This window comes from Lycorma delicatula, chromosome 8 (genome assembly GCF_047948215.1).
Source record: "Lycorma delicatula isolate Av1 chromosome 8, ASM4794821v1, whole genome shotgun sequence".
In the NCBI taxonomy this organism is placed as follows: domain Eukaryota; kingdom Metazoa; phylum Arthropoda; class Insecta; order Hemiptera; family Fulgoridae; genus Lycorma; species Lycorma delicatula.
The window spans coordinates 32,392,917-32,412,182 of record NC_134462.1 but is presented as its reverse complement, the minus strand read 5'-3'; the positions used below and the strand labels follow the sequence as shown (position 1 = coordinate 32,412,182).

At 28.2% G+C, this 19,266-nt stretch overlaps 1 protein-coding gene across 6 annotated transcripts in view; it reads right to left on the bottom strand.

The window, feature by feature from the left end:
* Positions 1-14,995, bottom strand: part of LOC142328710 (sorting nexin-14-like) — a 106,061-nt gene extending 91,066 nt beyond the window's left edge. For 4 of the 6 annotated variants that reach the window (XM_075372644.1, XM_075372646.1, XM_075372645.1 and 1 more), the window contains exons 1-7: positions 14,668-14,994; positions 13,190-13,258; positions 10,807-11,020; positions 7,518-7,649; positions 6,096-6,295; positions 4,036-4,246; positions 2,645-2,759 (exon numbers count right to left, since the gene is read on the bottom strand). In XM_075372644.1, the coding sequence (XP_075228759.1) occupies positions 2,645-2,759; positions 4,036-4,246; positions 6,096-6,295; positions 7,518-7,649; positions 10,807-11,020; positions 13,190-13,258; positions 14,668-14,777 (1,051 nt within the window). In that variant the 5' untranslated portion in view covers positions 14,778-14,994. Of the gene's footprint in view, positions 1-2,644; positions 2,760-4,035; positions 4,247-6,095; positions 6,296-7,517; positions 7,650-10,806; positions 11,021-13,189; positions 13,259-14,667 lie in introns of all 6 variants that reach the window. The other 2 variants (XM_075372648.1, XM_075372649.1) reach the window with 1 other exon arrangement.
* Positions 14,996-19,266: the final 4,271 nt, after the last annotated feature.

Genomic DNA, 19,266 nt, shown 5'->3' with positions numbered 1-19,266 from the left:
AAGCTTGAATATTCCTTGTTCATAGAAAGTTTGAGGAAAAGTCATCAACCAATTGCGCACGCGCTCTTCGACATCTTCATTATTTTTTAATCATTCCCCTCTAAGAGATTTTTTCAAGGGCGCAAACAAAAAATAGTCACAAGGGGACAAATCTGGACTGTAAGGAGGGTGATTTAGGGTTTCCCAGTGAATTTTTTTTCAATTTATCCCTTGTCAGAATCATGGGGTCCAATCTGGCATTGTCATGGAAAAGGATGCATCTCTGACCGGCATACCGCGTCTTTTGTTGACTGTGGAGAAGCTAACTAAGCCCCCCCCCCCCCACTAAAAAAGTTACAGAGGGGGCTTGTTCCCCCTCTGTAACACACTATACATTAACCCCCCACTCTGCCATCAGAACTGCTTGCTGCGTAGAATAGCAAAATTACCATTTAAATTTGATTCAACCTATTACTTCATAAAATAACATGAAAATCCTATTAAGTAAACAATGATAAAAAGAAAGAGGAATTTTATGAATCTTTGCATTTATAAGCTTAAAAAAGAATTTGATAAAATAAAACTAAACATAAGTTTTGGGACTAATGAATTGTTAGTGTTAGTTGAATTGTTTTTACTACATATTACTCCATCATTTGACATGATAGAGAAAGTAAGTTATAAACACAAAGGTTGATACTTACAATTTTAACAAAATAACATTTTCAACTTGAATTATTTCATTAAAATACTATGTTTTGATAAATGTTCTTACTCATCTTCAACTATTTGGTGGCTTAATAATTGTCACGAGGGCGCATCAAAATTTATCTATACTTTTGCCATAATACATCTTCAAATTTTTCATACTGCCTTCTACGCATACTTGCTTAGGAGTTGGCATGACTACAATGACATGTGAAATTTAATCCCGATCATGTCATTTGTCTTCTAGCTATTACAGTATAAACATGTCCACTCCACTAGCATTTGCACCGAGGTGGAACAATGAGCAGTGAGCCGATTTTTCTGGTCAGAAGTGTGAAAGGGGCTGAAATTCATCAGACTTTTATCACAATACTGGGACAGTGCTTTGTCACGTAAAAGTGTTTTTTCATGGATTGTCAAGAGTTAAAGTGGCCAGATAATTATGACGCACAATTGGGAGAAGGATTCCCATCAACCCCTTAACAACAAGATTCAGTAAGCTCAAGAGATGGTTCTGGTGAATAGGAAAGTTACCGCTGATGAGGTAGCATCTATGAACATCAGTGGTTCTGCATATAAAATCATTCATGACAAGCTCAGATTCCATTAAGTCTGTGGACAATGGGTACCATGACACTGTTGTTGTTGTTGTTGCATGTTATCCACCTGCACATGACTCACCACACCAGTCGCACCATCAAAAAATTGAATTTTAAGGTACTGGAACATCCTTCCTACAGCCCAGATCCTGCTCCCTTCAAGTTTCATTCGTTTGGACCACTGCTTTGCAAGGTGTCAGTTTTTCACAGACTTAAGACATGCAGGAAGCGGGGCAAAAGCGGCTTTGTGACTAAATGAAAACCTTCTTCTTCAAATATGCAAGCTTGAGGACTGCTGGACTAAGTGCATTGACAAGGGAGATGACTATATAGAAAATTGATGTGTATGTTGAATCCCTACCTTTGCACAAATAAACTGTAGAATGAAAAGTGTAGATAATTTTTGACTCGCCCTTGTATAATATACATTATTAATATATATTTGTATAACAATAGAAAATTAATTGGACAGAACTCCAAACAGATGTATGTAATTTTTAAAATAATAAAAGTAAAAATGAAGGAATAATGGTGATAATTTAAATGGAATAGTTACTAAAAGAGGACAAAAAATATCACCCAAAAAGACTAAAATAATGAGAAACATTAAAAATAAATAAAAATACATACACAATGAAACAGGAAAAATAAATAATGAAAGAATTCAGATATCTAGGTGAACTTAAATAGAAAAATGGATTTAAAAAATCAGCAAAACAAGCTAGAGTTTAAAAAATAGAAAAAGCTTATGAAATAATAAAAAATACATATGACAAAAAATGCTTATAAAAAAACTTGAAAATCGGTTTTATAATACATTAAACCAAAGAGTTTGCGTATGTATGAGTACTTAATCATAACAGGAATGAAAAATATTGAAAAGAAAGCAAGGAGAATAATTAGAAAAAAGTATTAGTCCCGTAAAGAACAGAAACAAATTTTAAGATAAAAGGAACAATGAAATGTATCAAAATATAGAAAAAAATAAAAAACACAATGGAAAAGCAAAAATTGATGTTCTTTGGTCACCTTGACAGAATGAGTAAAAATAGGTTAACTAAGCAAATATTTGATTCTTGTATAAGAGAAAAAGAGAAATCAACTCAATTAAAGAAGTTAAAAAGATTTAAAATTTAAAAATATAACAGAAAAAGATATTAAAAATAAAGGCACCTTTAAAACAAAATTATATTGCTAGAGTTGTCTAAGAACAAAAGATCAGGAAAGAAAAATGCAAAGAACAAGCAGAAAAAATGAAGAGTTACTGGAAAGAGAGAAAATAGTAAAGAAGAAAAAAGTGAAGGGGGTTGGAATGTGCTCCTAAAGTGGTCAAATTTGAAAAGAAAAAGATTACTTACCAACATCAAGACAGAATTGTAATATATTAACAGCTCCTTGGTTTTTTAAAAACTGCATAAAAGAATATAACAATGACTGTTCTTTTAAGATACTACACATATCTGGATGAAGAGCCTAAGAGAAAAACATAATAATATAAAGGACAGTCAAGTAAATAAATACAAAATGCGTATATTAACAAATTTACTTTGTGTACAAATTGTGTACATTAACAATTTACTTAATGTAATAATTATTTTTCAAGGGGTAAGGCACACTCTTCCGACTCTGTATGCCCTCTGGTGGTAATTCATATTAATTCCAAAACATCATAAGTAATTAATTTCCTTTATAGTGGATACACAAACAACAGGCAAATACAAATCTTTATAAGATTATTAACTATAAGAATGGCTTGGTCGTTTGTGTTGCTCTAACTATCTTAACTTTATTACAAAAGTGCTACAAAAAATAACTATATTAATTCTAAAATTTAATAGGCATAAATTATTAAAATAACTTACAAATTGTATCATTTATAAACAAAAATATAATATTTGTAGACCAGAATGAGAATGAAGTTAGGCTTAAACATTACAACTACTCAGAAAATAAACAATATAGTCATACAAACTTTATTAATTGTTTAATTAATTCAAAGTTATTAAATAAAAAAATACAGCTCAGTAAATAAATCAATCATGTTTTAACTCATTAATGAACAATTTAGGTAAAACAGATACCTTTGATAAGATGAAATTTTAACCAGGTCCCAAAGAATTGGACCATTTTTTTTTTTAATTCCAATTCAATTTATAAGAAAAAGTCTTGAAAAGCTTGGATAAGAAAAAAAAATCAGCAAAAAAGACAAAAAGAAAAATACCATTATAAAGACAAGGTTACAGAGGAGGATTGAGCAGAATGATAGTATGAGATCCAACCCTAAACTAAAATAAGGAAATTAAGATAAGACATTATATTACTTGACATACAACCCAAGTTTGTTAGGTTTTAAAAAAGATAATAAAAAAAGAAAATAAATAAAAATATACATACAAAGACTTATATGCTTGTTGTGTAATTCTGAAGGAATTAAAGCCACGATTATGTCTACCAAATAAAAATTTGATAAAATTTAAAAATATTATCACTGAAGTCAATGTCTTATATACTTTATCTTATTAACAGCTGTAAACAAAAAAGAACAAAAGCAATAAAGCAAATCTTTAATAATAAAACACTCCTCATCATCAGTAGCTTTTTTATTTCAGTATGAAACCTTGCAAGAATATTTTCAAAATTTGTCATCTTAAATATAAAAGTGAAATATTTACATACAAAATATGAAATAAACTCTAATTAAACCAAACAATGTATTTGTTAGATTTGATTACTTAATATATAAACTCACAGATGTATTATCCTTTTTTTCTTTCAGTTGAACAAAATTGGCAAGAAATTCAACTTTTTTTAATTCAGGATCAATAGGATACTGTGTCAATGGCTGACGACCAAGTAAAATTACCAATAAACTATTTAAAACAGCAGGATCTGATAGTGCATCAGAAAATGGTAATAATAACCAACCAGCTATTATCTCCCTAACAAGTACACTGTAATTCCTGCAACACAAAATATTAATAAACAAAACACATGTATCATTTAATAATTTGGAAAAAGTATTATAAAAAATTATGAACGAAGTAAAAAGAAATCTGAAAAAATATTATAAACATGTATATATATATATACACACAAACATACTGACCATTGTGTTAATATAATTTAATATTAAATGAAATACAAACCACCAAAATGCAGTAAATAGATAGGTTAAACTTACCTTATTAATTCCAAAAATAGATTTTTGTGGGATCCTGCATCTTCAGTTGTTATTAAATTCCATAATTATATTAAAATATATTATTCATAATTTGTCAAATTTGTTGAAATTGTTTTTTTTTTAATTCTTAGATTTATTTTATTTTCTATTAAAAAATAATAAAAATACAATAGTGGTTGGCAATAATGACATCAGAACAAAGGAAATTACAATGTTTTAAGTATTACATCATTCCAGTACAGCAGCAATCTGCATACTCATTCATAATAAATTCCATTTTGTATAAGTTAAATTTATTTTACAGAATCAAACCTTATAGTTTTAACCATTAATCATTAAAACAGGAAAATTGCAAAACTGTGTTTTCAGGAAAATTCTGGATTTACACACACATAGTATAATTTTTCCTTTTAGATGCAGAGCATTAACAGGAAAATATATTCTCCCTGCTTGGTGGCACAACTTATCAAGCATGCTTGTGTAATACTAATACTGCAAATAAATACAGCATAATTAAGCATGTTGTTTATCAGTAGTTCATGTATGTTGGTCTTTAAGTCACATCAAACATTTTTATTCTTAGAGTTTCTTTCAAAATTGTACTCCTTACATTTTAGTTATAGTATATAACAGTAGCTTATCTCCTCCAGGACTTAATAATTAAATATTTGGTAGGATACTTCCACAGATCATGTGTATCATTTTGAGAATTGTTGAGGGTTTCCTGACAGAGGAACTGCTCCGGCAAGTCAAGATTCCTGGTAGGTGGACTGGAAGAGGTGGTTCAATTCCTTGACCACCCAGATCACTAGACATAACCCCTCTGGAATTCTTCTTTTAGGGTTACGTCAAAGACAGGTTGTATAAGACAAAAGTAGCTAACATCCAAGAGCTGTATGAGAGCCATTGGAATGCCATTTCAACCATCACACTAGAAATGCTTCAACAAAAATAGCAAAAAATTGCTTCTCGACTGGATTGCTTTGTGACTGGTGAGGCACATGTAGAAGTGATGTGAGGTAATGTGATTTTTTATTATAACTTGAAAAGACAACCTTTAATTTAATTTTTGTTTCATGTCGATATTGTTAAATATCAACACATATAGATAAATAAAAATGGGAGATATAGTTAAATAAAAATGGGGCATTTCAAATGGGATACCAGTACAATAATACCTGAACAGGAGTGTTGTGATGCTAACAGACAGAACTAAGCTTCCTATAACAAAAATAACCACAGCTGGTTATTTAGGAAGGCTATAATATTATGGATATTAATGCTTTTTGTTTATGTAACATTTACTGAATGTAAAATTAACAACCAATATACAACAATTTCCTTCTTCTAAAAGAAATAACAAGCTGTGAAAATTTGCTGTTACATGCCCTTTCTTTTAAAACAAACCAATTCAGATTACTGGAATTTTCGAACTAATTGAATCCAGATAATTATTTATGAACTGTACTGTAATGGGTATCTGACAGAAAAAATATTATCAATTCTGTCCAGACTAACAATGAAGATTATAAAGTGAAACAGCATAAACTGTTATCAAACAAGAATTTTAGAAGAATTACAGACTAATTTTAGAAAAAAATTTAATATAATAAATTATCTAAACATACTTGCAATGTAAATGAGGATGTTGTAAAATTATTGGCAGTAACTTAGAGGTTAACGCTCTTAAATAATTAAGTTCACATTCTCTGCTATATACAGTAGGGTGAGGATTAAAATGAAACCCTTGAGCCACTCTCACTTGCGATTCAACATGTCTTACAGCTGCAGGTATTAATTTTTCAGTAACTAATTTTCCTATGTCAACCTAAAAAAAAATTCAACTATCACAAATGACAACACAGTCACAGAACTAAAAAGGACTACCCTTAATAATAATAATCTGACACAACAATTACCTATTTTGGGCCCAATAATCTCAAACATTGATGGTAAAATGCACCTTGTCTTAATTTTATACCTAACATGTTCTGTTTTTACACAATATAATATATGAAAATATTTTCTTTACCAACTAATCAATAGGATCACCAAATCTGAAAAACAATTACTCACTGGCAAAGGCTATAATGAAAACAAATACCTATAGTGTCAGTAGTACTTCTAGATAATAACAATAAATTTCATACTACAATTATTTTATTTTTGGGGGGTGAAAAACATTTTTACATTATCATCGCTCGGAAAAAAAGAATATAAAAACAAAATATAAAATCTAATAAAATAACAAAAGTAAAAACTTAAATTAGAAATTTAAAAACAAAATTAAAACTTAACTAAAATATTAAACACAAAATCATACATTATCACAGCTAACACACTAAAAAATTAATTATAACTACTATCACAGATAAAAACTTAAAAATAAATAATATTTTTAAAAAACCAATGTATATATATATATATATATACACACATAAAACTAAAATAAAAATAAAATAAATTTAACAAACTCTGAGAGGAGTGTAAAAAGCTCCTTCTTGGATAACAGAAAAAATAAAAATTTTAAATTAAGTTCATAATAGTAAAAAAAAAAAAAAATAAAGCAACACTATTCACTTCAAACAAATAAAAACGCCCAGTCCAAAACTTTTATCATTGTCCAGGATTCAACAAATGTTCTTGGGCAATTTAAATTTACAATGCAAGGCCGCATAACGCATGCAATCCACAAGGATGTGGTGCACAATCAAGTGGCAGTTGCATCATATGCATATTGGTGCACTTAATGCTAACTTCAGATACCCATGAGTAGCTCTCATATGTCCTATCCGCAATTGGAAGAAGATCACTTCCTCACAACAAATTTCTCTGTATGAGGAGTTCCATGGCAACAAAAAATCTTTAATGTGCCAGAGTTTTTTATCTATTGTAGCCAACTAAACTGTTGAACAACTATGGGACACCCCTATTCTACTTTAGCAATCTGTGCTGTTCTTGTAAGCAGAATAGAAAAATTGATGTAAACCCAAATAATATGAATGTTTATTCACTTTTTATTAGAAAATAATAACTAATGACATCCATACCTGTAAACCTCTTGCTAAAATAACACTAGCAGTATAACGGACACATCTTTTAATTTCATTCTGGAAATCAGAATTAGTCGAAACATCTTTATACCAACTAGTAATGAATTCATCTAAAATCTTATTCAGTAACTGAAAAAAAAGAATACAAACATAGGTAAAATTTATAATATTTAGAAGTAACGGTAATGAAAAATTGCAATAATAAAAATAAACATGAAATAACTGGCATAAATATGCTAAGATAATCAGTAAAATATAAACAGCACTGGTACAATTACATAAAAAGAAATAGTAAAACTACATATAAAGGTATATTTCTCCAACAGTTATGATAGGCAGGTTCCTGCTCATCGATTACCTAATAATTAATTCTACTTTTAATGTATAAAAAACAGCCTTCGCCACATTCTTATAATGAGAAACCCACAAGATCAAATTTATTCAATCATGTTTTTAACAAATATAAAACTAAAATGTCAACATAAATTTCAGGAAAAAAGTGAGAGTATATTCTCAATCTGTTACACTAAACTTACACATTTAATCAAGCTATAAATCCACATACAGTGTTTATTCTGTAAGTTACACAAAAAAAAAAACATTACATACATATATATATATATATATATATATATATATATATATATAGGGTGATTCAGGAGAATAGGGCAATACTTTGACTCGTCATTCTAGAGGCTAAAAATAAGAAAAAAGAAAAGTTCATATAAACATAGATTCGAAAACACTTTGTTAGTGAGTTATATTGAGTGAAAGATTTCAACAGAGTTTCAGTTCCTCCCGGTAAATTAAGGTTTTCTGAAATTCTGGGAAGGACAATTAAGAGGCAAATTCAATTGTTTCTTATGGTTTTTGAGCTGTGAAATTGAAAAAAATAGGTCCTAGAACTGTATCTCTCTTAGTTTCTAAGATAAAACGCCAAAAATAGGGTAAAAAAAACACAATTTTTCATGTTTGACGTATAATAAATTAACGTTGTTAAATTAGCAATAAATCATACATTTTTTAAACATAAATTGTAGAGAATTTAATTATAAGAAGATTGATGTAAATAATGTCAACAGAAAACAAATAAAATTTTAGACATGTCGACTCTTATTAACAAAACCGACGAAAACTTAGAATAAAATGTTACAAAAAAAGAAAACAAATGTGTCTAGTAGGTACAATAATTTTAGACCTACGGAAAACAAGTTGGCAAAACTGATTTTTTTCATCACAATTTGTTTAAATACTACTCATTGTTGTCAGTTAATTGTGGAAATGTGTTAAATAACCTTTCGCTGATCAATCGTGTATGCAGTATTACATCGAATTCTTATCGTAAAAATTTCAGGAAACTGTTATGAAGTGTAATTTTGTATTCATTTTACAGTGCATAAAAATCAAGTCTGTTAAAAAAGTGAAATTCTGTTTAGTTTTGTTTTGAAAAATGCTGCGTATCTTCACTAATGCCGAATATGCCGACATGATTTTGATCTATGGATTTTGCAATGGAAGTGCTGCAGCAGCGGTTACGGAATATCGACATAGGTATCCTGGTCGTGTTGTACCAAATCGTCAAGTATTTATTAGAATTTTTAATGATCTTCATGAGAATGGTACACTTCCCAGCGCTCATATTTCATCTGAAGGACAAGCAAATCATGCTGATGAAGGTGAAAACATTCTGCAGATGGTTTAACGTATTCCGGCAACGAGCACACGATTAATTGCAACACGGCTCAATATTTCACAAAGTAGAGTATGGAGAACATTAAATAATAATGGATTGCGCATCCTTTTCATATTCAGAAAGTGCAACATCTCCAGCCTGGTGACTACGCCAGCCAGCTGCAGTTTTGTCAATGGGTTAATAGGAATCAGCATTTTATTCCATTTATACTATTTTCAGATGAAGCTACTTTCACTCGTAACAGAATAAACAACACACAGAATTCGTATCGGTGGTCTGTTGAAAACCCACATGCTACAGTAGAAAAAAATTTCCAGCAACGATTTTCAGTGAATGTTTGGTGTGGTATCATAGATGACCAATTAATTGGTCCTTTCATACTACAACATCATGTCACAGGGAAAAATTATCTGGAATTTTTATGTGAATTTATTATATTGTTGGAAAATATCCCCTTAGCAAAACAAATTGAAATGTATTACCAACTTGATGGAGCTCCTACACATTTCACTAATGTGTAGTAAGTAAGGCAATATCTTGATGAAACGTTTGCTGGTAAATGGATAGGACGTGGAGGGCCGGTTAATTGGTCACCGAGATCTCCAGACCTCACTCCGTTGGATTGTTGTTTGTGGGATGGTTGAAAAATGAGGTTTACAAGCAAAAAGGAGACACACGCGATGAACTGATTGCTCGCATTCTCAACACTGCAGCTATAATCAAGGAATGCAAAGATACAGTTAGAATGGCAACACAAAATCTAATACAACACGTTGAAAAGTGCATTAAACACAACGGTGGGATTTTTGAAAGTTATTAAACCACATGAAATACTACTTGTAAGCAGCATTTTATCATTATTATAAAAAAAACAGAAAGTATTCTATATTTCTCCAGTTATTTTCTACTGTACATAACAAAAAAGTTTTTTTAATCTGTTAAAAATTAATCTGTTTTGTTGTTAATAAAAGTCGCCATGTTCAAAATTTTTTTGTTTTCTGTTGACATTATTTACATCAATCTTCTTAATTAATTAAATTCTCTACAATTTATGTGTATGATTTATTGCCAATTTAACAACGTTATTTTACGTCAAACGTAAAAAACGTGTTTTTTGACCCTAATTTTGGCGTTTTATCTTAGAAACTAAGAGAGATACAGTTCTAGGACTTATTTTTTTAGATTTCACAGCTCAAAAACCATAAGAAACAATTGAATTTGCCCCTTAATTGTCCTTCCCAGAATTTCAGAAAGCTTTAATTTACTGGGAGGAACTGAAACTCAGGCGAAATCTTTCACCCTGTATAACTCGCTAATGAAGCGTTTGCAAACCTATGTATATATGAACTTTTTTCTTATTTGTAGCCTCTAGAATGAGTTGTCAAAGTATTGCCTTATCCTCCTGAATCACCTTATATATATATTATTTTTAGTGTGAATATATATACTTTCAAGTCAGATAGTGTAATGGCCTGTGAGCTAGCTTCTCTCCTGTTAATGAATTCATCTTTCACACATCAGAAACAAGAACATATCAGAAACAATTAAATAAACTGTAGGAATAATATATAAATTAAATGAATTTTTTCATACTTCCTCAATAGCAGAATCAACTTGTTCAGGAATTAACAATCCATCCCATGGTTTAGTATCATGAATAATTCGATCTCTGTCACAGTGACCTTCACCACAAATACTACATGTCAAACCTCGGGTTTTAATATTCTCTGATTTATCTGACAATGTAGTTTTACCGACATTACCAATGATCATGGTAGTAATCCATTGTTGCATTTCTTTCTGGTATCTAAATAAGAAATAATATATATTTATATGTATTACACAATTTATTATATATTTATGTAATTTCTTATTACTTTCTTAATCCATATTATAGAATCTTTTTTTTAAATTTATATTATACCTTATTACACACTAACATTTCATATTAATATTTTATATTACATACTTTTTATAAATTGAAAATGAATAATAAGAGTTATTTACAACTAAACCCTAAAATATGATTAAAATAACCAACCTTAGATTTGAATAATGAACTGCACAATATTATCTCAATGTAGTGACTGGAAATCCCAACAAAAGATCAACTCTCAAACAAAAACATCATCCAACAGGTTCCAACTACTGACAATCTTTGTATTCGTTATGAAATTTGATAAACATGTAAGTTTTTCTGACCAAATTCACAATTTAATGAGCACAACCAATCAATCCTTAGGCTTCATTTAGAGCACACAATTACAGTTACAGCGTGGGGCACATAATATTGTATACAAAAGGGCCTTGCTGCATATTCCAGTTTGAAACCTCATTTCAGTAGGTATGTTATCACACTACAAAAAATGTAAAATAAGTTGCATATACTACAAAAAGTGTAGTCTTACTTTTGGACCAGGCTACACCTGGTCCTTTTAATGATCTGAGAACCTTGTTTAAAAATATTTCAGCGCCAAGAGTGAAGCATCGTTAAAAAATCAACATTAATTTCACAGCTGTTTCATTAATTCAAAACATATTTCATTAATTTTATAATATATTTCTTTTGAGAGCATTTAATGCTTTCTGTTCTAATATTAGAATAAGTCATTAATTTGAATTAATTCTATATCAGATACAGCCAATTAACACTGTTCTCTGTTCAATAAAATACAATCATTGATTGAAATTTTTATGAGCTAGAGTCATTCCATTTTAATTTTTTTTCTTAACATTTTAAACTGAGATTTATATCTTTAATTTTAATTTACATGCACATTATTGTAATTTTGGTGCTAACCTCAAACTGCAAATTAAGTTGATTACAATATTCAGAGGTGTAATAATGAAATTGTAAATAATATCAATAACTATCTACAAATATAAAGATTGCATCAATTGTTAAATAATCATCAGAGTGTAAGAAGAATTAACAATAGTAAACATACATAAAAGCTTAAAATGAATAAATATATGAAAAAAAAAATTAAAAAATAACAAATGAGAGTATTCTAACATTGATTATAAAATAAAAAAATAAGCAAATTGTTGACTAAAGAAAATTATATAGTATCATTTTAGAAGTCTAAGTAAAAGCAAAGATTTAGCTTAAAAGTCTACTTTTCATTTGAAGTATTTATAAAAAATAATGCACTTTTTTCAGTCAACAGATTCGTTTATTTTATAAATGCAGGCAGAAAAAAACATGTCTAATGGTTCATAAGAAATGGTTATTATGTCTTCCTTTACTTCAATTTTATTTTTATATTTATGTTTACCTTTACTACTTCCTAGTATTTAGTGATAAGTATTTAAAAATCACTGACCATCTTATTTTATTTTTTGAATATTTTGTATTTAAAATTTTATTTCAATAACCACTTAATATCTAGAATTTCTTTGTATTGCGATAATAAAGTATCACTTTATCAAATAACCAGCAAAACTCACTAAGTTATATTTTTTATTTTTCTCTTCAGCTTTTTACTTTAAATGTTAATACTTTTACTATACTTTCTCCTATATCATTGTTCTTTTTTATTTTTTAAACCTGTAATTGTACTTTAATATTTATATTAAGAAAACAATCTATGGGAAGTCCTTCATGCAGTAAGTGCTTATGATAAATAATCTCCAAAATGCTTGAAATAAAAAAATAAACTAACAAAGCTAATAAATAGATATTTGTTTCACGTATTTTTAATAACACCTTAAATTCATGCATTTAGGGATGTAATTCAGAAATTTCCAGGTTATCCAGCTATTTCTCTAGGTTACACAATAGCTGAATATTATGCAACTGTCTCACTCATATACTAAACCTTGTGAGATGAAATGGAAAACTACACAGTTTTTCACACAATGGATATTAAAAAAATTGTAAAGTTCACTATCTTTTTTAAAAAAATATAAACAAACTTAAACAAAATAGGAACTGTGCTACAATATAACGCACTGAAAAATCGATGTTACTTACCTCATAAAATAATTAAAAACAATGAATCCACTGATGTATGAAACAAATATCATAAAACCAGATGCAGGCCTGAAAAAAAAATTACTCAACTGCATAAAGAAAACAAAAATTATTAAATTAAAGAAATATTATAAACCAACCTTTTGTAATATATGTCAATACTTTATTAGACACAATTCATTTTATAAAAGTTGACTTCATTAAGAAAATTCTTAAAAGACTAATATAAAGTATCCTTCATAACTTAATATTGGGTTATGACTGTACACCATAACTCATTAAGTTTAAATAAATCTTAGCTCATTCTATGCAAATTTGGTTCTTGGCATAAGTTCTAACTTTAAACTTCTAATTTAAATAACTTGCAAAACGTTTAGTTTCCACATACATGGCCGATAACCCATTTTTTAATGAGACTAGTCATTTTTTATCACTTCATATTAGCTCTACTTTTGTCTTTAAATTACAAATAAAAGTTTTAACATAGAACAAGTTTTTCAAATATGTAAGGTGCAAGAGTGAAATAAAATATATAAACTAGTTAAGAATGTGATGAAAAATTCATCAAAATAAATCACATTTGGATTCATAAAATAACAATGCGACATTGTACAAATTGTTTCTATATCCAACAGTTTACCTTCCTTCAGACTGCTTCAAATTACCAGTGTTAAATCAGCAATAACCTCCTTTTATAGTTCAGCTTCATCGTCATCACATCAGGTGGTTGTATAAGTAGCTTGCTGATGAGACTCGTATGACCAATAATGACAAAGTAATCCTCTTAAGTCTTACATTTAGTAATACAAACTTACCCTGTGGGAAACATTTTTTTTTTTAAATTTAATAACTTTTCTTTGAATAGATCCTCTACAACTACAAAATCATATAAACATTACTTAGTAAAAAAAAAAAATCAGAGGGGCTAGAAAAATTTACCAGAAATTAAAAAGTAACAAACAGCAGTTATACAATTTTTTATATGCTGAGTAAATTCTTAACACATAACCTAAATTAAAAAAAAAACAAAACATTCTAGCAAAATCTTCTGCAACCACAGTGAAACAATGGCAGCAATAACTCTGTTAGTTCAACAGTTTCATTGCTGTTTAAAATTAGTTATGTAACTGAGTTAAGACGAATTTGATGAGATCATGTTTATTGTCATTTAGTTTGGTTTGGATTATGATTAAAATGAATAATAACGTCTTAAAACAAAATATTTCATTTTTCCTTCTAGGATTAACTTATAATCCTTGAATTAACCAGTTGCAAAAGAATAAATAATATGTTATTCTTTAATACAAATACTTCCCAACATCTTATGGATAAAATTCAATATTATCCAGCCTCTTGCTCAACTCCAGAATAAACAGTAGTAAATATAAAAATAAAACACAGCACAATTACATGCTGTGAAAACATGTAGAACTACATACGAAGCACAAAACCGCATTATAATTATTAGACAATCTTACCTCAAAAATGTAAACAGTAGCGTAACAAAGCTAACTGCAGAGAAAGAAAACCTTGCAAACTTATCACCCCATATTTGACTGATAATGTAATTAACCTCTCTCGAATCCATCACAGCTTACAAACAAAAATTTAATAATTATCAGTGATGTTTATTTACATTGTACTGTTCTTAAGTCACAAACTAATATGCTTAGAATTTAAAATTACATAAAAACAAACCCCAAAAATAAATGACACTCCGTTATCAACCAGGAGTTGGTCACAACTACATGATAAAAATTTATTGCTTTACTATCCCAACAATATTTTGTCACTTCTGCGAGACAAGCAAGCAAAAACAGTTCTACCTAAACGTTACCTACTGCCCTTTAGATGAATTAAAATGTTTAAATTAAAAAGTAATATTCACTTATATTTTTATTAAAATATATTTTATAACCAACATTTGTAATTAACATGTGGTATAAGTTCATTACGAATAACTGCATATGATGAACATTAGGTTTAAACTTTAACGTTACGTTAAAAAACTGTAGAACAACTCATTTTCTATTGAGATATTGAAAGAAATTTTATGACTAGTGTTTCTAATAAAAACATTACGTTTAATTAAACATGTTGCAACTAGATTATTTTTTTGTTTTAAACATTCTTTTCCCACTCAGTAGAAAAAATATTGACTGTTAATGCATGCATCTATTGGATAAAATTAGAACTATATTTCTAGGGTATCGGCGTGTTACCGGGATGTACAAAAGCCGCTCGAACAATTATTAGTGCGCGAAAGGAGTTTATAATAGCATCCTATTAGCACATATGAGGAGTAGAGTTAGCTATTTGTCCGATAATGTATTTCAATAGTTTATTAATAAATATAAGGCATGTACATTATTTCATCGTTCGCATATAATACAAATAATATTGTAATAGATTGCAGTTCAAGCAAATGAAACCCACTCACTCAGGAACATGGGCTTGGATTCCTGTCATTGCCTTGTTCTGATAAAAAAAAAATCAGTTCAGTAAGGAGTGCAAAAAAATTAAAATTATTTACTTTTGCAGACTTTTTTGGGAATTTAATAAAAATTAATGCAAAGTTGAGTAAATTAAAGGTTATATAAGCAACCTTTTTTTATTGTATACATTTTACTAAATGTTACATTACTATGAAAAATAAAGTTAAAAGTAGGGAAGCAATTTCATATGTTACGGATCCACATTTTTAATTTTTCCATAAATTATTCAGGAAAAATAACCCCAAGTAATTTATAAATTATTGCATTTCAATTACATTCCATACTAGACTTGTTTTCATTTGTTTATTTGGTAACAGTGGAAACCTTTTCTTTTTCTGTTTAGCCTTTGTAACCATTGTAAGGTATTACTTCAGGGGATGATATACATGAATGTAAACAAAGTGTAGTCTTGTAGTCTCAGCTCAACCATTCCAGAAACGTGCAGTTAATTGAAACCCAACCACCAAAGAACACTGGTATCCACAATCTGGTATTCAAATCTGTAAAAAAGTAACTGCGTTTAGGATTTTAACCTTAGAACTCTCGACTTCAAAATCAGCGTGATTTGCGATGATGAGTTAACTACTAGGTTTATCATTTATGTATATGTATATTGTATCATCCTATATCCATGATATAGGTGAAAAGATAAAGATGCTATGATTTGCTGGTGATATAGTAATTCTAGCTGAGAGTAAAAAAGATTTAGAATGTTAAAAATCAGGTGGGTGGATAAAGTGACAAATGAAGAAAAATTCATCGGAATTCATTCATTCTTTCTTTCATGAAGAAAGAAGCATTTGGAAAAATATAGTTAAAAGAAGAGACAGCCTTATAGGCCACATATTAAGGCATCTTGGAATAGTCGCTTTAATATTGGAAGGGCAGGTAGAAGGAAAAAACTTTGCAGGCAGGCAACATTTGGAATATGTAAAACAAATTGTTAGGGATGTAGGATGTATGGGGTATACCGAAATGAAACGACTAGCACTAGATAAGGAATCTTGGAGAGCTGCATCAAACCAACCAGTCAAATGACTGAAGACAAAAAAAATTATCCTATATCATTTTATTTTTTTAATTAAATGTAGTAGTTTAAATTTTTTAATGCCTAAAACATTTTGATTAAACTACTATTATTTATAAAAATGAATAATTTATTTACAGGAATGTTAACATGATTTCTCATGTGTTCTTTATGCTCCTGACACCTTAAATTATATGAATTTTACAATTTTATTACACTTATCAAATGTAAATGACATAAATGTATTGATATAAGATAATATTAAATGTGTAAGGTCAAACTCAGTTTTCTTTGTCAATGTTGTGAAGTTTAATGCCTTTTTTTATAGCTACCAATGTTATGCAATCAACTTTTGGCATTAGCTAATTTTTTTGTATCATTCAGTTGGAGGTTTTGTTAACTACATAAGCAGAATAATTTTCAGATCCCTGTTATATTTTTTCAAAATATGTTGAGGTAAAAATTGATTACAATAATGAATGGTAAAATGTAAAAAAGGAAAAAATTATTAATACCAGAGGAAAATACAATACCAGATAATGTATTTTTTAGTGTTCATGCAATTTCAGGTTTTAGGGTCTCCAAATAATGTTGAGTGTTAAAGTTTTGTGATATAGTAAAGATATATAATGCTTGTTTTAACAAAATGAAACGTAAAATGAGACAGTTATATTTATTAACTCAAAGATACAACATTTTCATTAAATACCAATACCAAAATAGTAAAAATTAGGAACATAATATTAAATATTACAATAAGATATGATAAATGATATCACAATTTTATCCAACCAAACATACAAAACCAATAATTTAAAACTAAATATGCAATATATAAAACTAAAATAACTTTTAATAGTTAAAATTAAATTTTAATAAAAGTGAATATATCAATTTTGAAAACAAATAAAATTTAAAATTATTTCTTGATAATATGAATAATATCTACATTGACAAATTGTGACTAAAAAAAAAAAAAAATGTATTTTACATTTTACACTTCGATCACCATTTTATTAATATATCAATTTCTATAAAATCTGTTATATTTAAACGTAAGTAAAAGTTTTAATTCTCAGATTATTTACTTGTAGTGTGTTATTTACTACAGTTGAGAGCAAATTACTGAGTTCATATTTTCAGAGTTGAAAGCAAATTTAAACATTCTATGAAAATAAACAAAAGTTTATGATGTATTGGCTAAGGAATAGAAACTAAAAAAAAGATATAAAAAATTTTTCAAGAATGGGACAGAGATCAACATTATTACGTAAATGAAGTAAAATATACAATTATGTCACTAGAACATAAATCCAGCAAACTCAAACACTCTTATGAATTATCTATTACAATTTATTTTTAACAGAATTATTTATAGTTTCTTTTGTAACCTTAAAAGCAGTAATGTGAATGATGAGCTATTTGGATACTCATTAAAACAAAAAATTACAAACTAAAAAATCTGAAAAATGTTCACCTGATGGCAGAAAATAAATTACAATAAAAAAGAAGTAATCAATAAAGAAGGAAGGATGAATAAATGATTATGCCTATTATTTTGATGCCATGAATTTCCCCAACTTAGAAGTTGGCAACTATTATGTTGTGTTACTGCTCAAATGAGATCTGTAAATAAAATTAATACAGTAATCATGAATAGATAGTAGCAATGAAGAAGAAAAGATAAAAAATTGTTTTTTTAAAGTATAGTAGACCATCAATCAACTGGCCAATTTTAGTTATTTGTTTGCCTCAATATTGATCCATTATAAATTTTATATTGCTGAATATTATCGAAGATTTAGAAAAAAAAAACTGTTTAATAACCATTCACTAAATACTGGTTTGTGTGATGCCAAACCAATATTATTTTTTAATTTTATAACTATACATCTTGAATAATTTGTTACAGCATTTTTCATTTTCTTTTGAGTAATTTTTTTAAATTAATTTAATAAAAATGAATATTTCTTATTAGTGATCCATACTTTACAATATTTTTGGAATTATCATTTTATAGTATTTTCTCATTAGATTTCTTAACTAAAAAAATAAACCATACTGACATTTGTTAATCATGAAAAATAAATCATAAATTTGTCAAAAAAAAACTTAAATACAAACAATGCAGGAAAATGTAGACAAAACACTTCTTTTTTTTTACCGCAGATTTATACAAATTAAGTCTTGCAAATATTTTTGTAAATTTATTTACACAGATCAAATAATTGGCCTTTAATAATGTGACCAATATTTAAAAAAAATAGCAAAAAATGTAAAATCTGTTTCTAAAATTAATATTGAATTGAGCCATCAAATCACCTAAAAAATATATTATGTTCCATGAAACATCTAAAAAAAAATCTAATTTCTGTGAAAGCAATAATAACAAAATTTTACACTATTTTTAATCAAAAAAAATGTTCTGGACTTCTGACACTGTAAGGAAAATTTTATAATTTTTTTTTATTTGGAGTCACCCAGTAACTCTAATATGGATGGTTTTTCCATTGTGATTTAATGTCGTAAATCTACATTATCATCATTAGCTAATC